The sequence below is a fragment of the Echiichthys vipera genome (genome assembly GCF_963691815.1).
Source record: "Echiichthys vipera genome assembly, chromosome: 9".
NCBI lineage: Eukaryota > Metazoa > Chordata > Actinopteri > Perciformes > Trachinidae > Echiichthys > Echiichthys vipera.
This window is the reverse complement of record NC_139834.1, coordinates 3670-22500: the sequence shown is the minus strand read 5'-3', so window position 1 is coordinate 22500 and position 18831 is coordinate 3670. Positions and strand designations below refer to the sequence as shown.

The 18831-nt window shown below is 38.0% G+C and overlaps 1 protein-coding gene across 1 annotated transcript in view; it reads left to right on the top strand.

The window, feature by feature from the left end:
- abcd1 (ATP-binding cassette, sub-family D (ALD), member 1) overlaps positions 1-16529 on the top strand; it is a gene marked incomplete at its 3' end in the record, with an annotated part of 35581 nt that extends 19052 nt beyond the window's left edge. The window contains 7 exon segments of the mRNA XM_083920428.1: positions 729-874; positions 2835-2980; positions 11163-11247; positions 11965-12090; positions 15718-15805; positions 16244-16341; positions 16343-16529. Coding sequence (XP_083776554.1) covers positions 729-874; positions 2835-2980; positions 11163-11247; positions 11965-12090; positions 15718-15805; positions 16244-16341; positions 16343-16529 — 876 coding nt within the window.
- Between the last annotated feature and the right edge of the window lie 2302 nt (positions 16530-18831).

Below are 18831 nucleotides of genomic sequence, written 5' to 3'. Positions count from 1 at the left end.
ACACTCTGGGGTCTGACCTGGACCAGAGCTGAGGACAGAACCAGGGAGACACTCTGGGGTCTGACCTGGACCAGAGCTGAGGACAGAACCAGGGAGACACTCTGGGGTCTGACCTGGACCAGAGCTGAGGACAGAACCAGGGAGACACTCTGTGGTCTGACCTGGACCAGAGCTGAGGACAGAACCAGGGAGACACTCTGGGGTCTGACCCGGACCAGAGCTGAGGACAGAACCAGGGAGACACTCTGGGGTCTGACCCGGACCAGAGCTGAGGACAGAACCAGGGAGACACTCTGGGGTCTGACCCGGACCAGAGCTGAGGACAGAACCAGGGAGACACTCTGGGGTCTGACCCGGACCAGAGCTGAGGACAGAACCAGGGAGACACTCTGGGGTCTGACCCGGACCAGAGCTGAGGACAGAACCAGGGAGACACTCTGGGGTCTGACCCGGACCAGAGCTGAGGACAGAACCAGGGAGACACTCTGGGGTCTGACCCGGACCAGAGCTGAGGACAGAACCAGGGAGACACTCTGGGGTCTGACCCGGACCAGAGCTGAGGACAGAACCAGGGAGACCCCAGAGTGTCTCACTGGTCCTGTCTGACCTTCTGACCTGGATCAGAATAGTACTGTAGTGGTGTGTACAGACCTGTGCGTGTGAATAAGCAGGTGTGTGTGTGTGTGTGTCTGTGCCTGTGTGTGTGTGTGTGTGTGTCTCTCTCTCAGGTGGACGAGGGCATGGACGTGTTGATCACGGGTCCAAACGGCTGTGGGAAGAGTTCCCTGTTCAGGATCCTCAGTGGACTGTGGCCCGTTTATGGAGGAGTCCTGTACCGACCAGAACCGCAGCACATGTTCTACATCCCCCAGAGGTACCACTGCTAACGCTGCTACTGCTAATGCTGCTACGACTGCTAATGCTGCTACGACTGCTAACGCTGCTACGACTGCTACTGTCAATACTACTATCACTAACGCTGCTACGACTGCTAACGCTGCTACGACTGCTAACGCAATGTTGTTGTGTTGTTGTTGTGTTGTGATGTTGTTGTGATGTTGTTGTTGTTGTGTTGTGATGCTGTGTTGTTGTGATGTTGTGATGTTGTTGTGATGTTGTGATGTTGTTGTTGTTGTGATGTTGTGTTGTTGTTGTGTTGTGATGTTGTGATGTTGTGATGTTGTGTTGCTGTTGTGTTGTTGTGATGTTGTTGTGATGTTGTGTTGTTGTTGTTGTTGTGTTGTGATGTTGTTGTTGTGTTGTGATGTTGTGTTGTGATGTTGTTGTTGTTGTGTTGTGATGTTGTGTTGTGATGTTGTTGTTGTGTTGTGATGTTGTGATGTTGTTGTTGTTGTGTTGTGATGTGGTGATAACTGTAGTGAACAGTTGTGATGTTGTTGTTGTGTTGTGATGTTGTTGTGTTGTGATGTTGTGATGTTGTGTTGTGATGTTGTGTTGTGATGTTGTGATGTTGTTGTGTTGTGATGTTGTTGTTGTGTTGTGATGTTGTGTTGTTGTGATGTGGTGATGTTGTTGTTGTGTTGTGATGTTGTGTTGTTGTTGTGATGTTGTGTTGTGATGTTGTTGTTGTGTTGTGATGTTGTTGTGTTGTGATGTTGTTGTTGTTGTGTTGTGATGTTGTGTTGTTGTGATGTGGTGATAACTGTAGTGAACAGTTGTGATGTTGTCTTGTTGTGATGTTGTGTTGTTGTGATGTGGTGATAACTGTAGGGAACAGTTGTGATGTTGTTGTGTTGTGATGTTGTCTTGTGATGTTGTGATGTTGTGTTGTGTTGTGATGTTGTCTTGTTGTGATGTTGTTGTGTTGTGATGTTGTGTTGTTGTTGCGTTGTGATGTTGTTGTTGTTGTGTTGTGTTGTTGTGATGTTGTGTTGTTGTGATGTTGTTGTGTTGTGATGTTGTTGTTGTGTTGTGATGTTGTTGTGTTGTGATGTTGTTGTTGTGATGTTTTTGTGTTGTGATGTTGTTGTTGTGTTGTGATGTTGTGTTGTTGTGATGTTGTGGTGATAACTGTAGTGAACAGCTGTGATGTTGTGTTGTTGTGTTGTTGTGATGTTGTTGTTGTGTTGTGATGTTGTGTTGTTGTGATGTTGTTGTGTTGTGATGTTGTTGTTGTGTTGTTGTGATGTTGTTGTGTTGTGATGTTGTTGTTGTGTTGTTGTGATGTTGTTGTGTTGTGATGTTGTGGTGATCACAGTAGTGAACAGCTGTGTTGTTGTGATGTTGTGTTGTTGTGATGCTGTTGTGATGTTGTTGTTGTGTTGTTGTTGTGTTGTTGTGATGTTGTGTTGCTGTTGTTTTGTGATGTTGTTGTGTTGTTGTGATGTTGTGTTGTTGTGTTGTGTTGTTGTGATGTTGTGTTGCTGTTGTGTTGTTGTGATGCTGTGTTGTTGTTGTGATGTTGTGGTGATCACTGTAGTGAACAGTTGTGTTGTTGTTGTTATGTTGTTGTGTTGTTGTGATGTTGTTGTGATGTTGTTGTTGTGTTGTGATGTTGTGGTGATCACAGTAGTGAACAGTTGTGTTGTTGTTGTGATGTTGTTGTGTTGTTGTTGTGATGTTGTGATGTTCTTGTGTTGTTGTTGTGTTGTGATGTTTTTGTGTTGTGATGTTGTTGTTGTTGTGCTGTGATGTTTTTGTGTTGTGATGTTGTGTTGTTGTGATGTTGTGGTGATAACTGTAGTGAACAGCTGTGTTGTGGTGATGTTGTTGTGATGTTGTGTTGTGGTGATGTTGTTGTGATGTTGTTGTGATGTTGTTGTGATGTTGTGTTGTTGTTGTGTTGTGATGTTGTGATGTTGTGTTGTGCTCAGGCCCTACATGTCCTCAGGGACCCTCAGGGAGCAGGTGATCTACCCAGACTCTGTGCAGGACATGGTCCAGAGAGGACTCACAGACCTGGACCTGGAGCACATCCTCCACACCGTGCACCTGCTCTACATCCTGGACCGGGAGGGAGGTCAGGATACTGCAGTACTACACTATAATACTACTGTACTATACTACTGTACTACTGTAATACTACTGTACTAATATACCACTATACACTATAATACTGACTATAATACTGACTGTAATACTGTACTATAATACTGACTATAATACTGACTATAATACTGACTATAATACTGACTATAATACTGACTATAATACTGACTATAATACTGACTATAATACTGACTATAATACTGACTATAATACTGACTATAATACTGACTATAATACTGACTATAATACTGACTATAATACTGACTATAATACTGACTATAATACTGACTATAATACTGACTATAATACTGTACTATAATACTGACTATAATACTGACTATAATACTGACTATAATACTGACTATAATACTGACTATAATACTGTACTATAATACTGACTATAATACTGTACTATAATACTGTACTATAATACTGACTATAATACTGACTATAATACTGACTATAATACTGACTATAATACTGACTATAATACTGTACTATAATACTGTACTATAATACTGTACTATAATACTGACTATAATACTGTACTATAATACTGACTATAATACTGACTATAATACTGACTATAATACTGACTATAATACTGACTATAATACTGACTATAATACTGTACTATAATACTGTACTATAATACTGTACTATAATACTGACTATAATACTGACTATAATACTGACTATAATACTGACTATAATACTGACTATAATACTGACTATAATACTGTACTATAATACTGACTATAATACTGACTATAATACTGACTATAATACTGACTATAATACTGACTATAATACTGACTATAATACTGTACTATAATACTGACTATAATACTGACTATAATACTGACTATAATACTGTACTATAATACTGTACTATAATACTGACTATAATACTGACTATAATACTGACTATAATACTGACTATAATACTGACTATAATACTGTACTATAATACTGACTATAATACTGTACTATAATACTGTACTATAATACTGACTATAATACTGTACTATAATACTGTACTATAATACTGTACTATAATACTGACTATAATACTGTACTATAATACTGACTATAATACTGTACTATAATACTGACTATAATACTGTACTATAATACTGACTATAATACTGTACTATAATACTGACTATAATACTGACTATAATACTGTACTATAATACTGACTATAATACTGACTATAATACTGTACTATAATACTGACTATAATACTGTACTATAATACTGACTATAATACTGACTATAATACTGACTATAATACTGACTATAATACTGTACTATAATACTGACTATAATACTGACTATAATACTGTACTATAATACTGACTATAATACTGACTATAATACTGACTATAATACTGTACTATAATACTGACTATAATACTGACTATAATACTGACTATAATACTGACTATAATACTGACTATAATACTGTACTATAATACTGTACTATAATACTGTACTATAATACTGACTATAATACTGACTATAATACTGACTATAATACTGTACTATAATACTGTACTATAATACTGACTATAATACTGTACTATAATACTGACTATAATACTGACTATAATACTGTACTATAATACTGACTATAATACTGACTATAATACTGACTATAATACTGACTATAATACTGTACTATAATACTGACTATAATACTGACTATAATACTGACTATAATACTGACTATAATACTGTACTATAATACTGACTATAATACTGACTATAATACTGTACTATAATACTGTACTATAATACTGACTATAATACTGACTATAATACTGACTATAATACTGACTATAATACTGACTATAATACTGACTATAATACTGACTATAATACTGACTATAATACTGACTATAATACTGTACTATAATACTGACTATAATACTGACTATAATACTGACTATAATACTGACTATAATACTGACTATAATACTGACTATAATACTGACTATAATACTGACTATAATACTGTACTATAATACTGACTATAATACTGACTATAATACTGACTATAATACTGACTATAATACTGACTATAATACTGACTATAATACTGACTATAATACTGACTATAATACTGTACTATAATACTGACTATAATACTGACTATAATACTGACTATAATACTGACTATAATACTGACTATAATACTGACTATAATACTGACTATAATACTGACTATAATACTGTACTATAATACTGTACTATAATACTGTACTATAATACTGACTATAATACTGTACTATAATACTGACTATAATACTGACTATAATACTGACTATAATACTGTACTATAATACTGACTATAATACTGACTATAATACTGACTATAATACTGACTATAATACTGACTATAATACTGACTATAATACTGTACTATAATACTGACTATAATACTGTACTATAATACTGACTATAATACTGACTATAATACTGACTATAATACTGTACTATAATACTGTACTATAATACTGACTATAATACTGACTATAATACTGTACTATAATACTGACTATAATACTGACTATAATACTGACTATAATACTGACTATAATACTGACTATAATACTGACTATAATACTGACTATAATACTGACTATAATACTGACTATAATACTGACTATAATACTGACTATAATACTGACTATAATACTGACTATAATACTGACTATAATACTGACTATAATACTGACTATAATACTGACTATAATACTGACTATAATACTGACTATAATACTGACTATAATACTGACTATAATACTGTACTATAATACTGACTATAATACTGACTATAATACTGACTATAATACTGACTATAATACTGACTATAATACTGACTATAATACTGACTATAATACTGACTATAATACTGACTATAATACTGTACTATAATACTGACTATAATACTGTACTATAATACTGACTATAATACTGTACTATAATACTGACTATAATACTGACTATAATACTGACTATAATACTGTACTATAATACTGACTATAATACTGACTATAATACTGACTATAATACTGACTATAATACTGACTATAATACTGACTATAATACTGACTATAATACTGTACTATAATACTGTACTATAATACTGACTATAATACTGACTATAATACTGACTATAATACTGACTATAATACTGACTATAATACTGACTATAATACTGACTATAATACTGACTATAATACTGACTATAATACTGACTATAATACTGACTATAATACTGTACTATAATACTGACTATAATACTGACTATAATACTGACTATAATACTGACTATAATACTGACTATAATACTGACTATAATACTGACTATAATACTGACTATAATACTGACTATAATACTGACTATAATACTGACTATAATACTGACTATAATACTGTACTATAATACTGACTATAATACTGACTATAATACTGACTATAATACTGACTATAATACTGTACTATAATACTGTACTATAATACTGTACTATAATACTGACTATAATACTGACTATAATACTGACTATAATACTGACTATAATACTGTACTATAATACTGTACTATAATACTGTACTATAATACTGACTATAATACTGACTATAATACTGTACTATAATACTGACTATAATACTGTACTATAATACTGACTATAATACTGACTATAATACTGACTATAATACTGACTATAATACTGACTATAATACTGACTATAATACTGACTATAATACTGACTATAATACTGACTATAATACTGTACTATAATACTGACTATAATACTGACTATAATACTGACTATAATACTGACTATAATACTGACTATAATACTGACTATAATACTGTACTATAATACTGACTATAATACTGACTATAATACTGACTATAATACTGACTATAATACTGACTATAATACTGACTATAATACTGACTATAATACTGACTATAATACTGTACTATAATACTGTACTATAATACTGACTATAATACTGTACTATAATACTGACTATAATACTGTACTATAATACTGACTATAATACTGTACTATAATACTGACTATAATACTGACTATAATACTGACTATAATACTGTACTATAATACTGACTATAATACTGACTATAATACTGACTATAATACTGACTATAATACTGACTATAATACTGACTATAATACTGACTATAATACTGTACTATAATACTGACTATAATACTGACTATAATACTGACTATAATACTGACTATAATACTGACTATAATACTGACTATAATACTGACTATAATACTGACTATAATACTGACTATAATACTGACTATAATACTGACTATAATACTGTACTATAATACTGACTATAATACTGACTATAATACTGACTATAATACTGACTATAATACTGTACTATAATACTGACTATAATACTGACTATAATACTGACTATAATACTGACTATAATACTGTACTATAATACTGACTATAATACTGACTATAATACTGACTATAATACTGACTATAATACTGTACTATAATACTGACTATAATACTGTACTATAATACTGACTATAATACTGTACTATAATACTGACTATAATACTGTACTATAATACTGACTATAATACTGACTATAATACTGACTATAATACTGACTATAATACTGACTATAATACTGACTATAATACTGACTATAATACTGACTATAATACTGACTATAATACTGACTATAATACTGACTATAATACTGACTATAATACTGACTATAATACTGACTATAATACTGACTATAATACTGACTATAATACTGACTATAATACTGACTATAATACTGACTATAATACTGACTATAATACTGACTATAATACTGACTATAATACTGACTATAATACTGACTATAATACTGACTATAATACTGACTATAATACTGTACTATAATACTGACTATAATACTGACTATAATACTGACTATAATACTGTACTATAATACTGACTATAATACTGACTATAATACTGACTATAATACTGTACTATAATACTGACTATAATACTGACTATAATACTGACTATAATACTGTACTATAATACTGACTATAATACTGACTATAATACTGACTATAATACTGACTATAATACTGACTATAATACTGACTATAATACTGACTATAATACTGACTATAATACTGACTATAATACTGACTATAATACTGACTATAATACTGACTATAATACTGACTATAATACTGACTATAATACTGACTATAATACTGACTATAATACTGACTATAATACTGACTATAATACTGACTATAATACTGACTATAATACTGACTATAATACTGACTATAATACTGACTATAATACTGTACTATAATACTGTACTATAATACTGACTATAATACTGACTATAATACTGTACTATAATACTGACTATAATACTGACTATAATACTGTACTATAATACTGACTATAATACTGACTATAATACTGACTATAATACTGACTATAATACTGACTATAATACTGACTATAATACTGACTATAATACTGACTATAATACTGTACTATAATACTGACTATAATACTGACTATAATACTGACTATAATACTGACTATAATACTGACTATAATACTGACTATAATACTGACTATAATACTGACTATAATACTGACTATAATACTGACTATAATACTGACTATAATACTGACTATAATACTGTACTATAATACTGACTATAATACTGACTATAATACTGACTATAATACTGACTATAATACTGACTATAATACTGACTATAATACTGACTATAATACTGACTATAATACTGACTATAATACTGACTATAATACTGACTATAATACTGACTATAATACTGACTATAATACTGACTATAATACTGACTATAATACTGACTATAATACTGACTATAATACTGACTATAATACTGACTATAATACTGACTATAATACTGACTATAATACTGACTATAATACTGACTATAATACTGACTATAATACTGTACTATAATACTGACTATAATACTGACTATAATACTGTACTATAATACTGACTATAATACTGACTATAATACTGACTATAATACTGACTATAATACTGACTATAATACTGACTATAATACTGACTATAATACTGACTATAATACTGACTATAATACTGACTATAATACTGACTATAATACTGACTATAATACTGACTATAATACTGACTATAATACTGACTATAATACTGACTATAATACTGACTATAATACTGACTATAATACTGTACTATAATACTGACTATAATACTGACTATAATACTGACTATAATACTGACTATAATACTGTACTATAATACTGACTATAATACTGACTATAATACTGACTATAATACTGTACTATAATACTGACTATAATACTGACTATAATACTGACTATAATACTGTACTATAATACTGACTATAATACTGACTATAATACTGACTATAATACTGACTATAATACTGACTATAATACTGACTATAATACTGACTATAATACTGACTATAATACTGACTATAATACTGACTATAATACTGACTATAATACTGACTATAATACTGACTATAATACTGACTATAATACTGACTATAATACTGACTATAATACTGACTATAATACTGACTATAATACTGACTATAATACTGACTATAATACTGACTATAATACTGACTATAATACTGACTATAATACTGACTATAATACTGACTATAATACTGACTATAATACTGACTATAATACTGACTATAATACTGACTATAATACTGACTATAATACTGACTATAATACTGACTATAATACTGACTATAATACTGACTATAATACTGACTATAATACTGACTATAATACTGACTATAATACTACTGACTATAATACTGACTATAATACTGACTATAATACTGACTATAATACTGACTATAATACTGTACTATAATACTGACTATAATACTGACTATAATACTGACTATAATATATTTGTTTGTTTATTTGTTGTTGGTTTGTTTGTTTGTTGCTGTTTGTTCAGACTTGTTTATTTATTTGTTTATTAGTTTGTTTATTTGTTGTTGTTGTGTTCAGGCTTGTTTATTTGTTTGTTGTTTATTTATTTGTTTGTTGTTTGTTGTCTTGTATGTTCAGGCTTGTTTATTTGTTTGTTGTTTATTTATTTGTTTGTTGTTTGTTGTTGTTGTGTTCAGGCTTGTTTATTTGTTTGTTGTTTATTTATTTGTTTGTTGTTGTTGTGTTCAGGCTTGTTTATTTGTTTGTTGTTTATTTATTAGTTTGTTGTTGTTGTCGTGTGTTCAGGCTTGTTTATTTGTTTGTTGTTTATTTATTTGTTTGTTGTTTGTTGTTGTCTTGTGTTCAGGCTTGCTTGTTTGTTTGTGTGTTTGTTTGTTGTCGTGTGTTCAGGCTTGTTTGTTTACTTGTTTATTAGTTTGTTGTTGTTGTCTTGTGTTCAGGCTTGTTTATTTGTTTGTTGTTTATTTATTTATTTATTAGTTTGTTGTTGTTGTCTTGTGTACAGGCTTGTTTATTTGTTTGTTGTTTATTTATTTGTTGTTTGTTGTTGTTGTGTTCAGGCTTGTTTATTTGTTTGTTTGTTTATTTGTTTGTTGTTGTTGTGTTCAGGCTTGTTTATTTGTTTGTTGTTTATTTATTTATTTATTAGTTTGTTGTTGTCTTGTGTTCAGGCTTGTTTATTTGTTTGTTGTTTATTTATTTATTTATTAGTTTGTTGTTGTTGTCTTGTGTTCAGGCTTGTTTATTTGTTTGTTGTTTATTTATTTGTTGTTTGTTGTTGTTGTGTTCAGGCTTGTTTATTTATTTGTTTGTTTATTTGTTGTTGTTGTGTGTTCAGGCTTGTTTGTTGTTTGTTGTTTATTTGTTGTTTGTTGTTGTTGTGTGTTCAGGCTTGTTTGTTGTTTGTTGTTTATTTGTTGTTTGTTGTTGTTGTGTGTTCAGGCTTGTTTGTTTGTTTACTTGTTTATTAGTTTGTTGTTGTTGTCTTGTGTTCAGGCTTGTTTATTTGTTTGTTGTTTATTTATTTATTTGTTTGTTTGTTTGTTGTTGTTGTCTTGTGTTCAGGCTGGGACTCGGTCAGTGAGTGGAGAGACGTTCTGTCTGGAGGAGAGAAGCAGAGGATGGGGATGGCTCGCATGTTTTACCACAGGTGCAAACATATTTATATATTTATATTATTATTATTATACATAAATATATAAACATATATGTGTGTGTGTGAGGTTCATGTTCTACCACAGGTGCCAACATTTAGATTCATATTTATTTATATTTATTTATACTTATAATATACACGTTTGTATTTATTTATACACATAAATAAATACAAACGTGTATATTATAAGTTTCTGTGTGAGCTCCTGCAGCACTCGTCTGTCCTGTTGTCGTTGTGGTTGTTATGGTTGTCGTTGTTGTGGTTGTTGTCGTTGTTGTTGTGGTTGTTGTCGTTGTTGTTGTGGTTGTCGTTGTTGTTGTGGTTGTTGTCGTTGTTGCTGTTGTTGTTGTTGTTGTTGCTGTTGTCGTTGTTGTTGTTGTGGTTGTTGTTACTGTTGTTGTTGTTGTTGTTGCTGTTGTTGTTGTTGTTGTTGTGGTTGTTGTTACTGTTGTGGTTGTTGTTGTGGTTGTTGTTGTTGTTGTTGTTGTGGTTCAGAGCAGCAGGTCAGTCTCTGATGTTCTTTCTCTGTACTGACGAAACAGAAATGTGACATAAATGAAAACGTGTCCCCCCCCTCTCTCTGCCCCCCCCCCCCCCGTCTCCCCCCCTCTCTCTGCCCCCCCCCCTCTGTCTCCCCCCCCGCACTCTTTCCCCCCTCCCTCTGCCCCCCCCCCCCCTCTCTCTCTCTGGTGGTGCATGTCTCTCGCCCAGACCTCGCTACGCTCTCCTGGACGAGTGCACGAGCGCCGTCAGCATCGACGTGGAGGGAAACATCTTCCAGGCTGCAAAGGATTCTGGGATATCCCTGCTGTCAATCACACACAGACCCTCACTGTGGTCAGTACACAACAGGAAGTACCGCCCTCACCTTCTCCTCCTACAGGAAGTACCGCCCTCACCTTCTCCTCCAACAGGAAGTACCGCCCTCACCTGCTTCTCCAACAGGAAGTACCCGCCCTCACCTTCTCCTCCAACAGGAAGTACCGCCCTCACCTGCTTCTTCTTCTTCTCCTCCAACAGGAAGTCCCACCCTCACTTGCTTCTTCTTCTTCTCCTCCAACAGGAAGTACCACCCTCACCTGCTTCTTCTTCTTCTCCTCCAACAGGAAGTCCCACCCTCACCTGCTTCTTCTTCTTCTCCTCCAACAGGAAGTACCACCCTCACCTGCTTCTTCTTCTCCTCCTCTAACAGGAAGTACCGCCCTCACCTGCTTCTTCTTCTTCTCCTCCAACAGGAAGTACCACCCTCACCTGCTTCTTCTTCTTCTCCTCCAACAGGAAGTCCCACCCTCACTTGCTTCTTCTTCTTCTCCTCCAACAGGAAGTACCACCCTCACTTGCTTCTTCTTCTTCTCCTCTAACAGGAAGTACCACCCTCACCTGCTTCTCCAACAGGAAGTCCCACCCTCACCTGCTTCTTCTTCTTCTCCTCCAACAGGAAGTCTCACTCTCACCTGCTTCTTCTTCTTCTCCTCTAACAGGAAGTACCACCCTCACCTGCTTCTCCAACAGGAAGTCCCACCCTCACCTGCTTCTTCTTCTTCTCCTCCAACAGGAAGTACCACCCTCACCTGCTTCTTCTTCTTCTCCTCCAACAGGAAGTACCACCCTCACCTGCTTCTTCTTCTTCTCCTCTAACAGGAAGTACCACCCTCACCTGCTTCTTCTTCTTCTCCTCCAACAGGAAGTACCACCCTCACCTGCTTCTTCTTCTTCTCCTCTAACAGGAAGTACCACCCTCACCTTCTTCTCCAACAGGAAGTACCACCCTCACCTGCTTCTTCTTCTTCTCCTCTAACAGGAAGTACCACCCTCACCTGCTTCTTCTTCTCCTCTAACAGGAAGTACCACCCTCACCTGCTTCTTCTTCTCCTCCTCTAACAGGAAGTACCACCCTCACCTGCTTCTTCTTCTTCTCCTCTAACAGGAAGTACCACCCTCACCTGCTTCTTCTTCTCCTCCTCTAACAGGAAGTACCACCCTCACCTGCTTCTTCTTCTTCTCCTCTAACAGGAAGTACCACCCTCACCTGCTTCTTCTTCTCCTCCTCTAACAGGAAGTACCACCCTCACCTGCTTCTTCTTCTCCTCTAACAGGAAGTACCGCCCTCACCTTCTCCTCCAACAGGAAGTACCACCCTCACCTGCTTCTTCTTCTCCTCTAACAGGAAGTACCACCCTCACCTGCTTCTTCTTCTCAGAGCCTGCGCCGAACAGCTATGTGGAGTTCTACACCGCGTCTTCGAGATGAGCCTGAGCCTCCAGAGGGTCCCTGTGATATGGAAGACGTCCTGCCTCGTTCCAGTGCCAAAGACGCCGCAGCCCAGCGGTCTCTCAGACTACCGACCGGTGGCACTGACGTCTCATATCGTGAAGACCCTGGAGAAGAGACTCGTCCTGGAGCAGCTCAGGCCTATGGTCAGGCCACACCTGGACCCCCTGCAGTTCGCCTATCAGCCCCGGATTGGAGTTGAGGATGCCGTCATCTACCTGCTAAACCGTGCCTACACCCACCTGGACAAGCCGAGGAGCACTGTGAGGGTCACTTTCTTTGACTTCTCCAGCGCATTCAACACCATCAGGCCTGCTCCACTGGGTGACAAGATGACGGCGATGCTGGTGGATCCCCCCCTTGTTTCCTGGATTGTGGACTACCTCACTGGTCGACCACAGTACGTGCGCCTGCGTCACTGTGTGTCAGATACAGTGGTTAGCAGCACTGGCGCACCACAAGGGACTGTTCTCTCTCCTTTCCTCTTCACCCTTTACACCACGGACTTCAGCTACCAGACAGAGTCTTGCCATCTTCAGAAGTTCTCTGATGACTCTGCTGGAGTGGGATGTATCAGTAAGGGTGAGGAGGCTGAACACAGGGCTGTGGTTGACAACTTTGTCACATGGTGTGAGCTGAACCACCTGCAGCTCAACACAGCAAAAACCAAAGAGCTGGTGGTGGATCTGAGGAGGACAAAGACACCAGTGACCCCAGTTTCCATCCGGGGGCATAACGTGGACATTGTAGAACACTACAAATATCTGGGGGTGTTCATTGACAATAAACTGGACTGGACTAAGAACACTGAAGTCCTTTACAAGAAGGGACAGAGCCGCCTCGATTTTCTGAGGAGGCTCCGCTCCTTCAACATCTGTCGGACCATGCTGAGGATGTTTTATGAGTCTGTGGTGGCGAGTGCTTTTCTGTTTGCTGTAGTGTGCTGGGGCAGCAGACTGAAGGTTGCAGATGCCAACAGACTCAATGAACTGATCAGAAAGGCCAGTGACGTTGTGGGGGTGGAGCTGGACACCTTGGCTGCAGTGTCAGACAGGAGGATGCTGTGGAAGGTGCGGGCGATACTGCAGCATGGCTCTCACCCTCTCCACAACACTCTGGCTGAACAGAGGAGCACCTTCAGCCACAGACTGATGCTCCTGAATGCACCACTGAGCGCCACAGGAGGTCATTCTTACCTGTGGCCATTAAACTCTTTAATTACCGGACTCTTGACGACTTCAAAACAAAACAAAACAAAATATAAATATCTGTTCTCATCTCATTTCATTTGCCATAACAACCTAATTGTACAGTGTATATATCTCAGATTGTATTTTCACACTCACCTCAGATTGTTTACTTGATTGTTTATTATTTATTTGTTCTGTATTTTATTGGCTATTTATTAGCTACTTTAGATTTATCTTAATTGTATTTTATTTGAATCCTTACTTTATTTTATTTCTACTTATTCATCTTTATGGCTTGTTTCTACTGTGCACGGAGCATTCGAACAAAAGAATTTCCCCCCGGGATCAATAAAGTTTTCTGATTCTGATTCTCCTCCAACAGGAAGTACCGCCCTCACCTGCTTCTTCTTCTCCTCTAACAGGAAGTACCACCCTCACCTGCTTCTTCTTCTCCTCTAACAGGAAGTACCACCCTCACCTGCTTCTTCTTCTTCTCCTCTAACAGGAAGTACCACCCTCACCTGCTTCTTCTCCTCCTCTAACAGGAAGTACCGCCCTCACCTGCTTCTTCTCCTCCTCTAACAGGAAGTACCACCCTCACCTGCTTCTTCTTCTCCTCCTCTAACAGGAAGTACCACCCTCACCTGCTTCTTCTTCTCCTCCTCCAACAGGAAGTACCGCCCTCACCTGCTTCTTCTTCTCCTCTAACAGGAAGTACCGCCCTCACCTGCTTCTTCTTCTCCTCCTCTAACAGGAAGTACCGCCCTCACCTGCTTCTTCTTCTCCTCCTCTAACAGGAAGTACCACCCTCACCTGCTTCTTCTTCTCCTCCTCTAACAGGAAGTACCACCCTCACCTGCTTCTTCTTCTCCTCTAACAGGAAGTACCACCCTCACCTGCTTCTTCTTCTCCTCTAACAGGAAGTACCACCCTCACCTGCTTCTTCTTCTCCTCTAACAGGAAGTACCACCCTCACCTGCTTCTTCTTCTTCTCCTCTAACAGGAAGTACCACTCCCACCTGCTGCAGTTTGACGGCGAGGGGGGCTGGAGGTTTGAGCCCCTGGACGCGTCGACCCGTGTGTCGCTGCAGGTGAGCGACTCAACGTCACCGTCAACGTTCAGCATCAGGAGAAAACGTGAAGATGGAGGTTTAGAAGCTAACGGCTGCTACAATGCTAACGCTGATTCAGCTAACATAGGTTTAATGCTAACGGCTGCTACAGTGCTAACACTGATTAAGCTAACATTGGTTTAATGCTAACGGCTGCTACAGTGCTAACACTGATTAAGCTAACGTTGTTTTAATGCTAACGGCTGCTACAATGCTAACGCTGATTCAGCTAACATAGGTTTAATGCTAACGGCTGCTACAATGCTAACGTTGGTTTAATGCTAATGGCTGCTACAGTGCTAACACACACACACACACTCACTCTCACACAGAGACACACACACACACACACACACACACACCTGTCTCTCTGGTTGAAACTCTTTTGATCGTGTCCTCGTCTGTTTCCTGTCTCAGGAGGAGAAACACCGTCTGGAGAATCAGCTCTCTGGAGTTCCCAAGATGCAACAGAGACTCAGCGAGCTGTGCGTGCTGCTGGGGGAGGGCGGGGGGCGAGGGCGAGGGCGAGGGAGGGGACGAGGGTGAGTGCGGGGGCGAGGGCGGGGGCGAGGGTGAGGGCGAGGGCGGGGGCGAGGGCGAGGGTGGGGGCGAGGGTGAGGGCGAGGGCGAGGGCGGGGGCGAGGGCGAGGGCGGGGGCGAGGGCGGGGGCGAGGGCGGGGGCGGGGAGACGTCTGTCTGCTGAAGCGTCCAAACGGTGGAATCACAACTTCCTGTGGGCCAGTGATGTCACGGCGGCGCCTGAGGGAGAAGCTGCTGTCGGACACGTGTCATCCACGGGCTCGTCTCCATGGCAACGTCTCTCTGTCGTCTCCACCCTCGTCCCCGTCGCTGGATCAGCATCATAGCATCATCAACTGTGGGCATCGTGTTGCCAAAGGCAACCAGCCTGCGTTCAACAGGTGACGCAGAAAAAATGTAATAAATCTGTTTTTGATTTAATAAAACTGTTTATGTATTAACAGATACCCCCCCTCCCGCCCCCCCCCCCCCCCGATGGTTCTGAGTCACAGGAAGTAGAACAACAGACAGGAAGTAGAACAATAAACCTGGTTTTATATTAATGAGCAGCACGCCGCCGCCACGTTTAGCGTCACATGGTGATGATGATGTCACAGAATGATGATGTCACAGGGTGTTGATGATGATGTCACAGGGTGTTGATGATGATGTCACAGGATGATGTTGATGATGATGTCACAGGGTGTTGATGATGATGTCACAGGATGATGATGATGATGTCACAGGGTGTTGATGATGATGTCACAGGATGATGATGATGTCACAGGGTGATGATGTCACAGGATGATGATGATGATGTCACAGGATGATGATGATGATGTCACAGGATGATGATGTCACAGGATGATGATGATGTCACAGGATGATGATGATGATGTCACAGGATGATGATGTCACAGGATGATGATGTCATGATCCTTATTCAGTAGAAAATAAAAAATCTTTGGGAATTTTGTTTCATTTTTTTGAAAATGCAAAAACTACGACAGTTATTAACTTCGTAAGAACTATGACGTTATTAACTTCGTAAGAACTACGACGTTATTAACCTCGTAAGAACTACGATCGTTATTAACTTCGTAAGAACTACGATCGTTATTAACTTCGTAAGAACTACGATCGTTATTAACTTCGTAAGAACTACGACGTTATTAACTTCGTAAGAACTACGACGTTATTAACTTCGTAAGAACTACGACAGTTATTAACTTCGTAAGAACTACGACGTTATTAACTTCGTAAGAACTACGACAGTTATTAACTTCGTAAGAACTACGACGTTATTAACTTCGTAAGAACTACGATCGTTATTAACTTCGTAAGAACTACGACGTTATAAACTTCGTAAGAACTAACTACGACGTTATTAACTTCGTAAGAACTACGTCGTTATTAACGTCGTAAGAACTACGTCGTTATAAACTTCGTAAGAACTAACTACGACGTTATTAACTTCGTAAGAACTACGTCGTTATTAACGTCGTAAGAACTACGTCGTTATTAACTTCGTAAGAACTACGACGTTATAAACTTCGTAAGAACTAACTACGACGTTATTAACTTCGTAAGAACTACGACGTTATTAACGTCGTAAGAACTACGTCGTTATTAACGTTGTAAGAACTACGATCGTTATAAACTTCGTAAGAACTACGATCGTTATTAACTTCGTAAGAACTACGACGTTATAAAACTTCGTAAGAACTACGACGTTATTAACTTCGTAAGAACTACGACGTTATTAACTTCGTAAGAACTACGACGTTATTAACTTCGCAAGAACTACGACGTTATTAACTTCGTAAGAACTACGACGTTATTAACTTCGTAAGAACTACGACGTTATTAACTTCGTAAGAACTACGACGTGATTAACTTCGTAAGAACTACGACGTTATTAACTTCGCAAGAACTACGATCGTTATTAACTTCGTAAGAACTACGACGTTATAAACTTCGTAAGAACTACGACGTTATTAACTTCGTAAGAACTACGACGTTATTAACTTCGCAAGAACTACGACGTTACTAACGTCGTAAGAACTACGACGTTATTAACTTCGCAAGAACTACGATCGTTATTAACTTCGTAAAAAAACTACGATCGTTATTAACTTCAGCTCTGCAGCAGGTTGCTGGTTCTCCTCCTGCCCCTGAGCCAGGCAGCAGCTCCGCAGCAGGTTGCTGGTTCTCTTCCTGCCCCTGAGCCAGGCAGCAGCTCTGCAGCAGGTTGCTGGTTCTCTTCCTGCCCCTGAGCCAGGCAGCAGCTCTGCAGCAGGTTGCTGGTTCTCTTCCTGCCTCTGAGCCAGACAGCAGCTCTGCAGCAGGTTGCTGGTTCTCTTCCTGCCCTTGAGCCAGGCAGCAGCTCTGCAGCAGGTTGCTGGTTCTCTTCCTGCCCCTGAGCCAAGCAGCAGCTCTGCAGCAAGTTGCTGGTTCTCCTCCTGCCCCTGAGCCAGGCAGCAGCT